Source organism: Natator depressus, chromosome 4 (genome assembly GCF_965152275.1).
Source record: "Natator depressus isolate rNatDep1 chromosome 4, rNatDep2.hap1, whole genome shotgun sequence".
In the NCBI taxonomy this organism is placed as follows: domain Eukaryota; kingdom Metazoa; phylum Chordata; order Testudines; family Cheloniidae; genus Natator; species Natator depressus.
Window position 1 is genome coordinate 133,459,074 of NC_134237.1, and position 14,658 is coordinate 133,473,731.

Genomic DNA, 14,658 nt, shown 5'->3' on the forward strand with positions numbered 1-14,658 from the left:
AGCAATGGAGATTAATCCCTCGCTGGCTGCTTTGCCAGCCTCCCTCCGCTCCCAAGCCTCTTGATCTGCCATTTATTTGCTTAGCAGGTCAGAGAAATGGGCTCAAATCATTCCCTTGCTGGTGCCCTCTCTCCCTCTGCTCTGGCCATGCTGACATGCCCTAATATTCTCCGCCCTCCACTGTTCCCTCTAAGGTGTGTGCACGCACACAGATCCTAAACCCGCGCACATGGCAAAACACGGCACGCCCAAAAATTTGCACAGAAGCCCAACAATTTGCACAGAAGAAATTTTTTGCGCACACGGCCTGTCAAAAATTAGAGGGAACATTGCCACCCGCAGTAACAGCGGTGACCCAATCTCTGAAATCTCACTTCCCGGCCCTGCCTCTCCCAGCCCAGGTTGCTCTGACCACGGGGTATTTCAAACAGAATGGCGCATCAAATGAGCCAGGGTGCTTTATCTGATTCTCATTGCAAATTCCCGGTCAGAGAGGCAGCACAATGAGACTAGAGAAGCCTACACAATGCCATGCTCTCTGCATTCAGGAACACGTTTCCCAGCCGCTTTCCCCTTTTGGGCTGTCTGACTGCCACTCAGCTGAACTATGGTGTCACCAAAGCGACATGGTCTGAGCATGTGTCCGGGAGCCAGGAACTCCTGAACTAGGCTCCTGAGTCTGATGCTGACTCCCTCCGCAAGTCACTAAGGATGAGAGGGTGAAATCTGCATAGGGGTGATGCACGCCAGGGACAGCTCAGCAGAGCACGGTCTCCCCAGGAGCTCCCAGGTGTGCATGAGGACTGTGCCAAAACTGAGCTACGTTTGGACAAGCTGCCCCCTCTGTGCCACTGCCCTGACCCTAGGGGGCACTAGGAGGAAGCAGGGTCTGTGGTTGTTACTAGCCACCACAGGGGGTGCAGTAGGGTGTGACACTCTATGTGCACTCACGGCAAGTCCAAACTCAACATGGCTTTTAACCGCTTTGCCTCAGTTTCCCCATCTGCACAGCGCGACTCTCTAGCTTGCCTGTGAGGGTTCGCTGGTGAAGGGGGAGAGAAGCTGCTAGCTGCACAAGGGCAATCTGGGTGCTGCAGGGGGTTCATTGCACAGGGCTCATGGGAATCTGTTCTTTGGCAGGGTCACAACCCTGAACTTTGGGCGGCCAGCTCCAGTGCCCCGGGAGACTCAAAAGAGAAAGGTGTAAAACTGCAGCGTTTCATGTTTTCCACCCCAAGCCCCAAAGCAGCCCTGGGCTCCCGGGAAATGTGTTCTCAGCCTCACAGGAGCTGGATGGGGTCTGCTGGAACAGCCAGTCCCTCCCCTGCCAAGGCAGGGCTCTTCTCCTCCCTGTGCCTTGTTTCCAGTGTCCCAACTGATGGGGCTTCCATTGCTTCCCTCAGGAAGTGTCTCCCCAGCCCGAGCTCTCACGGTCACAAGGGCTCAGCCCCTCTGGCCTGAGATCTGGGTTTGTCACGAAACTGGAAACCAGGAGACATGTGCTTCCAGTGCTACACATGGGCCAGCCAAGGCTCTGCTCTGAGCTCCAGGATGGCTGCAGCCAACAAGGGTCTGACAGAGCACCCCCACCCCCATGCTCAGACTCCCATTGAACTCCCAAGGGAGCCCCTGCACAGAGCAGCGTCAGAGCCGGGCCCTTAGCTTTGCTAGATGAGCAGGGCTTGCCTGTGGGGAGGAGCCGTAGCTGCCCCAGATTCAATGTCTGAGCCCCGGGCACAAACCCCAGGGCTTGGTCTGGCTCTGTGGCTGCCTGGCTTCGCAAGCCTGAATGACAGAAGGGTTTTACCCTGTATGAAAACCAGCCAGGGGCACTCCTATCCAGGGGCACGTCTGCCAGCAAGTCGAGCGTCTGCGTCTTTGCGCTCGTGCTTATTACCGCGCACGGTAGGCGACCATCAGCTCTAAGGGTGCTGCCCGTCATGGCTTCCATGGCGTATGGGATGGTGCAGTGCATCACAGCCAGACTTCCCAGGGGCTTGTCATGTAAGTTAAAGTCTTCGTAATCGTTTCACCCAGTTGAATTTTTGACTTAAAAAGCCCCAAATTCATTCATTCGACCCATGGACCTACAGGATCCATCCATCCGTTCTAGGTACCGTCACCGCAAAGTGTGAGCCCCTCAGCGCAGAGGACTTTGTAAATACAGTAAGCGAGATGCTGCTCTCTTTAGTGCCAACTGGACAGCAAGAAACCCAGAGCGTTAAATCAGCCACCCACATTGGTACACTGCCCTGTGCAAACCACCCCATTGCTCTTCCTGGAGGATGTCCTCTAGGCCAGCGGTTCTCACCTTTTTGGGCTCAGGACCCGTTGGTAAGTGTTGATGAGCTGTTGCAACCCTGTAAATAGTCTGGGGCTCTGGAGTGGGTTTGGTTGGATCCTGCCCCCTGGCAGGGGGTTGGGCTCTGCCCAGCACTCACCCCGCAGTGGCGGCTCCTGTAGCCCCTGTGCTGTGGGGCTGGCTGGGCTTGACTCTCTGCTCTGGGCATCACGACCTCTGGGGCTGCAGTGCTGCTCAGGTTTGGCCCTGCACCCCTGCCTGTACCAAAGGTGTGTGAGTGGAGTTGTGACCTGGCTCGTGGGGTTGCGGTGCCGCTCACTCAGATTTGGCCTATCCACACTCCCGTTGTCATGACGGCTGGGCCAAACCTGAGTGGCTCTGGGACCCCACAGGCTGCAGTGCCTGGAGCTGGGAGCTGTGCCCAGCCAGCCTCGTGGGGCAGGAGCCACAGGACCTGTCACGTGACCCTTTGAAACATTCTGGTGACCCAATTTTGGCTCCCGACCCACAGGTGAAGAAACCCTGCTCTAGGCAACAGAAGAGCATCAGCAACAGGCTGCCTGGTGCAATTACTTTAAATCACTCGGGAAAGCTGTTTGATACCCGGTTAGCAGGGCTGGTGAACCTTGGTTCAAGTTGTGCTGAAGTCATTTGGGCCAGATCCTCAGCTGGTGTCAATCAACCTAGCTCCACGGCAGCGCTAGGCTGATTGACACCAGTGGAGTACCTGGCCCAATAGACGTTGGATTTGCTTGTACCAGGATTGACCTTACAGCCCCTGGGGCAACCTCTGCCCAGCCAATGGGGTTGCTTGGATGCAAATATGGGCAGAATTGGACCTGGCAAAGCAATTACCTCTTCATAGGGGTTGTGTGAAGTTGCAGGGGTATAAATCCAAAGTGATTTCAATGGGGTTACTCCCGATTTACACAGGTGTAGCCTGGAGCAGAGTTTGGCCCTGAGGCTGTATCTTGCAGCAGGAGAACACTCAGAGCCAGTCAGGTTTCTGCGTCGGGGGGCTGATGCCATCCTTATGGAGTTCATATGCGATGGGGGGTGGGGGGGGGGAGAACAGATCGAGTCCTGGCACTCAGCTGGGTCCCGTGGCAGACTGTCTGGAGAGGCAGAGAATGGACAGTTCACCCTCTTGCATTGGGTTCATCCTCCCTCAAGGTCTGGTTGTTACTGGTGGAATCAGGGCCCTTCCTGGCTTGCCCCTCACAGGGCCGGGAGGAGATTGTTAAGGCAATGTGAGAATTTTGTCTGAAGTCTTGGGAGCTGGCCCTGTGGCTTCGAGCCTGCTGAACCTATCCGCTGATTATTAATATCTTCCCAAGAGCTAATTATGGGAGGAAGGCTGGTTTAATGGACAGGGCAGTAGCATGGGACACACAAGACCTGCGTTCAGTTCCTGGCTCTGCTGCAAATGATCCTTGGGTGCGTCCCTCAATTTACACGGTGCTGCCATCCAATGGAGATGATGTGTCCACACCTTGCAGGATAAAGCCTGCGAATGACGGTGACCCTGGTGGTCAGCTACTCCAGTGATGAGGGGTTGTATACGTAGAATCAAAAAAGGGGGCGGGGTAGGAATCTTATGGGGTAGTTTCCAAAGACAGTCTTTGGTGCCAACTGGAGTTAAAATGTCTTTGTGTCCAACGTCCAGTGGATAACATTTTTAAAAGCTTTTAAGTGAGTCAGGTACCTAAATCCCAGTTTCAAAAGGCACTTCGGAGGCCAAGTCTCACTGAAAGTCAATGGGACTTACCGTCACCGAAGCTTATGTCTACACAGCAAGCAGAAACCAGCAGCAGTGAATCTTGGAGCCCGGACCTACAGGTTAGTACTTGTGCTATGGTGCTAATAACAGCCGTGTCGATGTTTGGCTTAGGCTGCAGCTCCGGCTCTGAAACCTGCCCAGAGGGGTGAGGTTGGGAGCCCGAGTCTGAACATCTGCAGGGCTATTTTTAGTGCTGCAGTGCAAGCCCTGTGAGCCCGAGCCTGTTGACCTGGGCTCCGAGACTTGCTGCCTTGGGTTTCTGCTTGTCATGTAGCCCACAGGTGAACCCACAGGTGCTCAGGAACCTTTGAAAACTTCACCCACACCACTCTCTGCAGCTAGCCTGCCCTGCCGGGGGGGCTTCCATCAGACACCCCAAGCTGTGCAGAATTGTCCCCAGATAGAACTCCCATGGGAGTCTTCTGGGAAACTCCTGTGCTGCCAGGAGTGATCCTCTAAGTCAGTGCTCCGGGGGTGGGGGTGGGGGTGGGGGACTGCTGAAGGTTTGTACCCCATGAGGTCTGGTTTCTGCCTGCAGTGTACATCTGAACTGTCTGCTGCCTCTCTTAGCCGGGGGAACTTGGCAAAGGCTTTTGGAAGATCTGAATAGTGATGTCACATGTGGTGCTCCTTCTCCCCTCCACTGAATGAGGAGGGGCTGCTGAGCCATAGAGGGCCAGATTGCTGAGTGCTCAGCGCCCCCCAGCTTCTCTAAAGAGCTCAGCTCCCGCTGTGACATTGATGGGCACATCTTCAAATGAGCTCTGCACCCAAAGTTCTGAGCTCTTGCAGATCTAGCCCCTGGTGCCGAAGACTTCAGTGCAAATGACACAGGACAAAGTTGAATAGCACAGTGCAATAAAAGACTTTATTGGCCACATATTTACAATGCTCTCAAAGGGCTCTTCCTTTACATCTTGTAAGGGTTTTCTGAGGTGCTGCGGCATGTAAGCAACATACTCGCTGTTAGACTCATCTCTGATCTTGCTTCTTTCCCTCAGTAGAACTGGTGCTTCCCCTGTTGCTGCCTGTTCGCCAAATGCATCAGCTTGAGCAGGAGGTCACTCGCCGAGCCATCCAGCACAGTCAGGTTCTTCTCTGAGGGCTCTCGACTTCTGTCACTATCGTCATCCAGGCAAATGGTATCCATGGTGCAGCTCTCTTTGACACAAGAAAAGAAACCAAAGTGTTATCACTGATGTTACATGAAGCAGTGGGTTCCAGGGACTGGTGTCATAGGCTGTGATTCCATGCACTTTCTTAAACAGAAGGGACTTATTAAACAGAAAAGCTACACCTACAGCCACAAAAAGACTTCCACGGAGCTTATGTTCCAGCTTTGTCTCCCTTGTTTACCAGAGACCACAATCTGTCTGGAACTCACTACAGCAAACAGAGACATCGTGGATGAATAACATATTGCCAGCAAATACATTACAAATGGAGGTTGGAAGTGGGGAATTCCTGAGTTGTAATCTTAGCTCTGACATTGACGTGCTATGTAGACTTGGGCAAACAAGTTTCCCCATCTGGGAGATCGGGATTATAGTAATACTTTTACAACCCTACCTTTGAGTCTGGTGAGCTCTTTAGTTAATGCTCGTAAAGAGCTTTGAAGATAGAAAGTGTCATATAAGCCATAGGCTTTTGTGTTGAGTCAAATCCTTACTCCTGCAAAATGCCCATTGAGGTCAGTTACTCAGCAACCCCTCCGCCCCACCGGGGAAGTCAATAGGAGTTTGTCCTGATTCATGACTGAGCAAAAACTAAAGATGTCAGGCAGGTTTGGTCCATTATTGTTACTTGTATTTCCAGAAATGGTCCAATCCAAGAGTCAAGCAGCTGACATTCTGGATCATACCATCTCTTTCATTATCCTGCTGCTGACGGTGGCCAATTCCCCATCTCTAAGTGGGGCTAACAGCACTTCCTTACATCACAGAGTAGGGTGTTATGAGGATAAGTACATTAAACATTGTGAGGGGCTCAGCTACTACAGAAATGGGGCCAGTGCAGTACCCAGGAGAGGAGATGATCCACTAAGCAAAGGCTGTTACTATTTGAGGTGCCTCCTCTCTCCATTGTATTTGTTCTGGGTAGGGGGGTACGCCTCTATTACCATCATTGCAGCAAACGCTGGGAGCAGCGCATCTCCCTCCTGAGCTGCAGGCTTTCCCGCCGGCCTCGCAAGGGGAAGGCAGGTAGTTTTCTTCCACGCAGCGCAGGGTTTCGGAAGTGCCCACGTAGCAGCCGAGCTCCTCTCCGCAGCAGATGTTGGGGCCAAAGCAGTTCCCTCTGTTCCCGGGGCCACAGGGTATGCACTGGGAAGACAGGAGACAGATCAGCCTGCCAGGGGCTGCATGGGGAATGCGGGGAGGCTCATTCTCAGGGAACAGCGAAACCCCTCTTGCATGGTATAAGCACGGGGCCTGATCTCACCGCTGGGAATCAGAGGTGAGTCCATGGAGTAACCAGCCAGGAGAATAGGGTGCATGAATGGGACACTGTTGTAACTAGTGAGCCAGGTCTGAAGGTTGTGAGCCAGGTCCTACTCCCCACTGAAATAAATGGCAAAATTCCCATTGTGTTGAATGGCGGTTAATTCTTAGCTGATTTTATGGGCCAAATCCTTCAGCAGGTGTTTAACCTGAGCTAGGAGGCAGGACTGGGTCTCTGAGATCAACCCTAAAACCAGTTGCATGGTCACACATTTTCCCTATCCCTCTCCACCTGTTGCAGACAAGGCCTCTATGCCATGAAAGAGCCCATAAGAGTGGGTGTGTCCCAGAAGAACTGCACCCAGTTAATTACATCCTGCCTCCCTGAGCGCCCCCTGCAGCTTCAATTGGAGCTGATATTCTGCTTTAGGTGCTGTGCTGTTAACAAACTCCCTCCACCCCTTCATGTTTGTATCCCATGCCCATCACTGCAGTATCTGGGCACCTATTCCATTTACTAGATGGCTGCATTTCAATAGTGGGTGAACTGAGCCATATATACCTACCTCATCAGGTATTTATAAAACCGACAAATATTTTAAGCATAATATTCGTCCTCCCCTGAAGTAATATGCAGCTTTCTCAATGGAGGACGCATCCCTGTAAGGTTACCAATGTAGGGGACAATCATTTTCAGTTGATAGAATAGCAGCTGGGATCAGATCTTTCCATGGAAGATGATGCTATAAGTTAACTTATTTTTTTGAGCAGAAGGATGAGCTTATTCACTCTCTCAAACCCTGGAAGTAAGTACAGGGGTTTAAATATTCTGTGGCTCCCAGCGCTTTAGATAAGCGCTTGGCGTTAGCAGTCATAGTTTTTGTCCAAAAACCAGGAGACAGAAATGGCCTACTGGATTGTCTGCTCTTTCCCTTGTTGGCAATGCCAGATTGTGCCTCCTTTTGTTCAGTCTTGTTTTAAAGGTCTCCTACAATTTGCCTTCCACCATATTATATGGAAGCCAATGTCATTCATGGATGGTGGTGGCTCTCTTGCAAAGATGCCTTCAAGCCTTAAAGGAATTAGAGCCAAGCTGTAGAATGATGTTGCTTTCAGGGCTACATCAATTCCACTCCCATGTTTAGAACTTCCTAGTCAAGGGAATTTCCTCCCCACTAGAATTTTCAATATGTTTGTTTATTGCATTATGGGGTAAAGAGGTACAATGGTGCTCTTTTCAGTACAGCTCTGCTGAGACCACCAATGGGATAGAGCATTCAGTTCTGGCCACCTCATTAACAGAAATATATTAATTAATTAGAAGCAGTTCAAAGAAGAGCAGCAAAAAGTGATCGGGGGCTGTAGGGACAGTCTTGGAAAGAAAGAGGGAAAGGGTTAAATATGGGTAGTCTGGCTAAGCAGTGACTAAGGGTGGGAGGGTAAGCATGATTCTACAAACATTGAAAGAGGTCAGTGTAACCAATCCTAGCACAGTGCATTTTGTGTGTGTGTGTGTCCATCCACTGGAGGATAACAACCTACTGCTATTAACAGTAACAGAGTTATCCCTTTAGCTCAAGTGCTAGAGATCAGTGTTGTAGTGCTGAAGGTCTGGGTTGCAACCTGGCTGATGACCTCTGGGAGGGATGGGGGTCATTACATTCAAGCGGGTGAGAGGAATTACTTAGGATAGTACAAAGGGGAATAGCTAGACGTGATGGGGTCACATTAAGAAAGAACATAGGAACTGCCAGATTGGATCAGACCCATGGTCCATCCAGCCCAGTATCCAGGCTCTGACTATGGCCAGTACCAGATGCTTCAGAAGAAGGTGCAAGAGCCCCATACTAGGCAGATGTGGGATAAGCTGCCCCCTGCATTAGGGCTCCTTCTAGTCTTCCCTAGAGATTGGCTTAACCCCTGCAGTATGGGGGTTAGTATCCCTTCCACAATGTAAGTCATTAAGTATTTTAATACTGGATGTTCTTATCAGCCATATGAGAGAAGAGAGGACTTAAGATGAATAGCAAATAAAACAGCCTAACAGAAAGCTCACTTTGGCTCTGCAATTGCTTCCTAAGGGAAGGGGTAGCCTCTCCATCATAGAATCATAGAATATCAGGGTTGGAAGGGACCTCAGGAGGTCATCTAGTCCAACCCTCTGCTCAAAGCGGGACCAATCCCCAACTAAATCATCCCAGCCAGGGCTTTGTCAAGCCTGACCTTAAAAACTTCTAAGGAAGGAGATTCCACCACCTCCCTAGGTAACGCATTCCAGTGTTTCACCACCCTCCTAGTGAAAAAGTTTTTCCTAATATCCAGCCTAAACCTCCCCCACTGCAACTTGAGACCATTGCTCCTTGTTCTGTCATCTGCTACCACTGAGAACAGTCTAGAGCCATCCTCTTTGGAACCCCCTTTCAGGTAGTTGAAAGCAGCTATCAAATCCCCCCTCATTCTTCTCTTCCGCAGACTAAACAATCCCAGTTCCCTCAGCCTCTCCTCATAAGTCATGTGTTCCAGCCCCCTAATCATTTCTGTTGCCCTCCGCTGGGCACTTTCCAATTTTTCCACATCCTTGCAGTGTGTGGCCAAAACTGAACACAGTACTCCAGATGAGGCCTCACCAATGTCGAATAGAAGGGAACGATCACGTCCCTCGATCTGCTGGCAATGCCCCTACGTATACAGCCCAAAATGCTGCTAGCCTTCTTGGCAACAGGGGCACACTGTTGACTCATATCCAACTTCTCATCCACTGTAACCCCTAGGTCCTTTTCTGCAGAACTGCTGCCGAGCCATTCGGTCCCTAGTCTGTAGCGGTGCCTGGGATTCTTCCGTCCTAAGTGCAGGACTCTGCACTTGTCCTTGTTGAACCTCATCAGATTTCTTTTGGCCCAATCCTCTACTTTGTCTAGGTCCCTCTGTATCCTATCCCTACCCTCCAGCGTATCTACCTCTCCTCCCAGTTTAGTGTCATCTGCAAACTTGCTGAGGGTGCAATCCACACCATCCTCCAGATCATTTATGAAGATATTGAACAAAACTGGCCCGAGAACTGACCCTTGGGGCACTCCAATTGATACCGGCTGCCAACTAGACACGGAGCCATTCATCACTACCGGTCAGATTTAGCCAGGAGAGAAAGGTAGGCTGTGTTCAGTAGGGAACAAGTCTGTGTGGGCTGGTTGCCTAGAGCACTGGACTGGGCCTCAGGAGTCCTGGATTCAGTTCCTGGCTCTGCCACTGGCCTGGTAGATAACCTTGAGTGGGTCATGTCACCTTTCTGTGCCTCAGTTTCCCCATCTGTAAAATGGGGATAATGACCGTGACCTCCTTTGTAAAGCACTTTGAGATCTGCTGCTGATGAGTGATACATAAGAGCCAGGCATTATTATTAACTCCTGTGCTCTATAATCCATATAGCTCCAGCTCACAGTTAGCGTAGGAAGCTTACTGTGGACCGTTATATGAAGGGGCTATATTTTGCACACTCTCTTCAGGATAAAAGGGAAAGGCTACTCAGTGACGGGGGGCAATACAAGCACATGCTGTGTATCTCTGTGTCAAAGGTCCCCTCATTTAATAACTGCCCACCAGCAGTGGGATCATGACTACGCAGAAACCACAGAGGAAAGTAATTACTAAGGATAAGATTTTTGTCACGGAGGTCACGGATTCGGTGACGTTCAGCGATCTCCATGACATTTTCTGCTTCAGCTTCAGCCCCGTGACTTGGGATGGCAAGGGGCCTGCAGCTGTCAGCCACCGCCGTCGGCAATGGGGGCTGGCGCCGGTAGTCTCTTCCAACCCCTGTCCGCTCCCCCCCTATTTTTAGTAAAAATCATAGATAGATTGCGGGCTTCCATGAATGTTTGTTTATTGCCCACATCCTGTCTGTGAGTTTTACTAAAAATAACTGTGACAAAATCTTAACCTTAGTAATTACACTTAGAAGCCACATCAGTCTAAAGCCAGCCACCGTGAATCCTATTGAAATGGAAAATTAAATTGTGGTCTAGAGATGTTTAATTCAAACATGACATTTTCTATTTGGTGACTGGAGACACTGAAATTTTGATCAGAAGGAACTGGTTTAAAAAGCTGATCACAGGCTCTAATTGGTCAGCACAGTGGCTCTGTCCATGGTGCTTAATTTGTTAGGTTCTTTAATGGCCCAAAAACTTTTGGGACCAACTTTCCATAGGTGGACAAGCTACCATACATCAGAGATGTTGTCTAAAAATCAAGTCAGCCACAATAGGAAGAGACAATCCCATTAACTCTGGTTATTTTAAATCCTCTTGTTATAACCTGCATGTCTACAAATTGATATATAATTTCTCAGGTAACTGTTGTGTTCAGATCTGCTCAAAATGTGGTAGAACCAAAATGAAATGGTGTAAAACACTTTGCTACGACTGAAATGGTTTAAGTAAGTAACACAGTAGTGCCTCATGTAAATCAATGTGTGTTTCAAATGCACTGGTGCTATTACTTTTATGATATAGCCTTTCTTTCTGAAATTACTCTAAATACATTATTGATACTTCACATTGCATTGAGGGTGACATCCAGACTGCGCTGAGGTCAACGGCAAAATGCCCATTGACCACAATGGGGCCAGGATTTCACCCTAAGTACATTGGAAGGTCTGTAACTTAAAAAAAATTTCATCTGTTCGCTTTCCACAAGAAATACAAGTCCTGCGTTCTTGGGGGGTCAGATCCTTAGCTGGTGTTGTCATGCTCTATTGAAGATGATTTACACCAGCTGAGGATTTGGCTCTTCAAATGGGCTTCAGATGTCCTCTCTCTGCGAGTGCATTACTGAGGCTGTTACAACTAGCGACAGAGCAAACATTCTGCTCTCTAACCACAAGCCAAAAGAACTATTAAAGTTTGTGGAACAAGCTTGCATTAAAAGGGTGTTAGGTGGCAGAAGGAAATCACGAATGTCTGCTGTTCCTCTTTAGGAGGCACAGCCCCTGTTCCAGTGAAGTGCCCATCATTTTACCACTTCCCTCCCATCGCCCCCAGTTTCCCAGTCCAAAGAATTTCAGTCAATTTCACTGGCTCCCTATTTTTCTCCCTAGCTTTTCTCTCTGCAGTTTCCAAGTAGGGGCCAAGGGTGGGGGGACTTAGAGGCACCTTTCCTAAATCTAAATAGAGATTCCCCCCCCCACCCCCTTGTCTCTAAGAAGCGTCAATACAAAGCTCCTTCGCTCAAAGCAACGTAAGTTCATTTCTGTAAAGGAAGCAAGTTGGAGCAAGAACTAGGAGCTTTTGAAAATGCCAATCTGAGCTTCAGGCCAATGAGCTGAATCTAGCTGCCAGCCAGCAAGGAGTTTGCCCCCGTCCCTCTCACACCCAGAACTCGAATAGAGTCTCCACATAGGAGTTTGCCGAACACACCCAGGACTGGAAGACAGTCCCTTGTGCCCAGAGTATTGAAGTACACTCACTCACACTCAGTCACACACACACACACACACGTGCACGCACGCACACACACATTGTATGGGAACACAGTTCACCACACAGTGAAGAATTAGCCCCACCCCACCCCACGCACACAGCAAGTAGCCCCTCTCGTACCTGTCTGAGCTCTGTGTCGGGCAAGGCTCTCTTTCCTCCTCGAGGGCAGTTCTGGATGTAGCAGGCTGAAGACAAGGCGAGAAGACAGAGGAAGGGGACTGGAAGCGAGGTTTCGGGCATCTTGAAGGGGGGCGCCAGGCTCTCACACGCACAGAGAGAAGCTTTGTTTGCTTTCCAGCCTCCTGTTTGCATCTGGCTCCTTTCTGGACCAGCTGCCTATTTATACCCCTCCTGGTGCCGACGTAACGCCTTTCTTGGCCTTTGTCACCACTGCCAGGGGGAGGGGGCTTTTTTTTTTTTAAACCTCTTTCCCAAACTAGACTCAAAGTAAATCCTGTAATTGAGGTGATTCAGTGCAGAAGCACAAACAGCCAGACTGGGCTCAACAGCTCCTCTGAGACTTAGCTGGGTGCTGATGAATAATTCTTCCTTCCAGCCCAATGCGAAATCCCAGCAGGGAACCTGGGAACAGGTTGGGGGGGAGGCGGGGTAGCGGGGTGGGGATGGGGGGCTTGGGTGTCTGGGTCTGATTCTGATCTCACTCACCCCTGTGCTATTCCAGAGTGAGTCCACTGAATCATCCTGGGAACCCAAGGAGAACCGGCCCCAGCCATTTCCTCCAGAGCGGCACGTGGGGCCAAATCTACAACCGGTGTAACTGAAATCGTTGGCGCTGTGTCGACTTACACCAGCTGAGCATCCCACTCATACAGCGTATTGACTCCTAAGGGTAAAAGGCCTTTTCCTCTTTGGGATACACCACTTGCAGTAATACTGCACTGGCCCCGTCTAGAAACCTGGAGGCAGGCAGCAGACGCAGAGGGCAGTTGAGGCTCCAGATATAAAATGTATTTTGGGATGCGTTTGCTGGCGTAGTTTATGGGTTCTGCTTATTGAGGGCTTAGTCCTGCTGCCCCTTACTCAGGTGAGTAAGCCTTGCCCACGTAACCCAGATTGGGTCTTCACATTGTGAGCGCTTCCGGTCTCACCGAGCCTGGTTCGCCAGGGTGGGGCTGCTTCTGAGTTCCACGCAGGCAAGCTCAGAATCAGGCTCTCTGGGTTTTGTTCACCAGCTTCACCCTGCACAGCCATTCACACCTGTGCCCAGCGAGGGCTCAACGCCAACACTTTGCCCTCCCACTGCACAGGTGTAAAGGATAGAGCAACGTGCAAGGCAGTGGAGAATCAGGCCCATTGCTTTCACACCTGCCTCTGAAGCCCCTGCCACACCACTGGTGCTGTATAAACAGTTAGGTGACTATCAAAGGCATCCACAATTGAGGTTAAACTTGAGCCACATGCCGTTAACCCTGGCATGAAGCTGTCCCTTTTATCTAACAATGCTAGCTTGCGCTCGCATATATTAATGATTGCTAGCCTGGGGCTCCATTGTGCTAGGTGCTGTACAAACATAGTGAGAGACAGGCCCTGCACCCAAGAGTTTACAATTGAAATAAACAAGACAGAAAGAAACAGACACACAAACTTGTCCAACACAACAGAGCCAGGAATAGGACCCAGCTCGCCTGAGTCTCATTCCAGTGCACTTAACTACCAGACCAGACTGTTCTCCTGAAGCTTTTCTGCTGTGCGGGGAACATTTACCACATTGCAACAAGACTTGTGCCTTTTGTTTCTGCCTGGTAGTTTAGTTGTAGCAAGGTGACGAGGGAGAAGCCACAGCAATTACCTCTCTGGGGTAAATCCCAAAATCATTAGTCAGGATAAACTCCCATTGACTTATATGAATAAGGCACTTAGGGTATGTCTACACTACGAAATTAGGTCGATTTTATAGAAGTCGATCTTTAGAAAGTGATTTGATACGGTCGATTGTGTATGCCGCCACTAAGCACAGTAGGTTGGTGGAGTGCATCCTCAATACCGTGGCTAGCATCGATTTACGGAGTGATGCACTGTAAGTAGCTATCCCACAGTCCCTGCTGCCCACTGGAATTCTGGGTTAAGCTCCCAATGCCTGATGGGGCAAAAACATTGTCACGGGTGGTTTTTGGTACATGTCCTCAGTCTCCCCTCTATCTCTAAAGGCTGAGTAACTTCCCAGCCCCAAATAATGTTTTGTTCTGCTATTGGCCACTGTGGGAAAGAGGATACTGAATTAGAGAGACCTCAGGTATGATCCAGCCTCCATATTACAATTCCATGTCTAGTCGTCCTTCTCATCATGTGTACATTTTGCCGTGGTTTGCATTATTGCTTGCTTGCTCTTTGTGTGTAGAGCTATATAATTACACACAATGTTGAGGACATTAATGTTGCAAAGTCAAGCACTCCAAAGTTAGAAAATGCCAAAATTAAGGTTCCCATCCCCTCCAACCTGTGTCTGCCCCAGTCATGTCTCTTCCCTACCACTGGCTTCCTGGACTGCTCCCAGTCTCCTTGCCCAACCCTCCGTCCTACTTTCCCTCCCTCCCTCATCTCCCAGTCTCCCCATGTCCTCCTCCCTGTCAACTTCCAATCCCATTCTTCCACTATGGTGCTCATGAGTCTGCTCTCCCCCCATGCAGGTTTGGCTTCTGT

The 14,658-nt window shown here is 50.1% G+C and overlaps 1 protein-coding gene across 1 annotated transcript; it reads right to left on the reverse strand.

The window, feature by feature from the left end:
- Positions 1 to 4,954: 4,954 nt before the first annotated feature.
- Positions 4,955 to 12,306, reverse strand: LOC141986017 (vasotocin-neurophysin VT-like). The gene is made up of 3 exons (XM_074950182.1): positions 12,118 to 12,306; positions 6,202 to 6,403; positions 4,955 to 5,243 (listed from the first exon to the last, which is right to left on the reverse strand). Exons 1-3 carry the CDS (start codon positions 12,235 to 12,237, stop codon positions 5,080 to 5,082), a joined length of 486 nt encoding a protein of 161 aa, XP_074806283.1. The 5' UTR covers positions 12,238 to 12,306; the 3' UTR covers positions 4,955 to 5,079.
- Positions 12,307 to 14,658: the final 2,352 nt, after the last annotated feature.

Bases quoted from the DNA above. Each gene is read 5' to 3' on its own strand.
- LOC141986017 (XM_074950182.1), bottom strand. From the start codon at position 12,237: ATGCCCGAAACCTCGCTTCCAGTCCCCTTCCTCTGTCTTCTCGCCTTG. The intron at 6,404-12,117 runs GTACGAGAGGGG...CTGTCTTCCCAG, and splicing joins CCGACACAGAGCTCAGACAG to TGCATACCCTGTGGCCCCGG. The intron at 5,244-6,201 runs GTAATAGAGGCG...CTTGTGTCAAAG, and splicing joins CAGCGTTTGCTGCAATGATG to AGAGCTGCACCATGGATACC.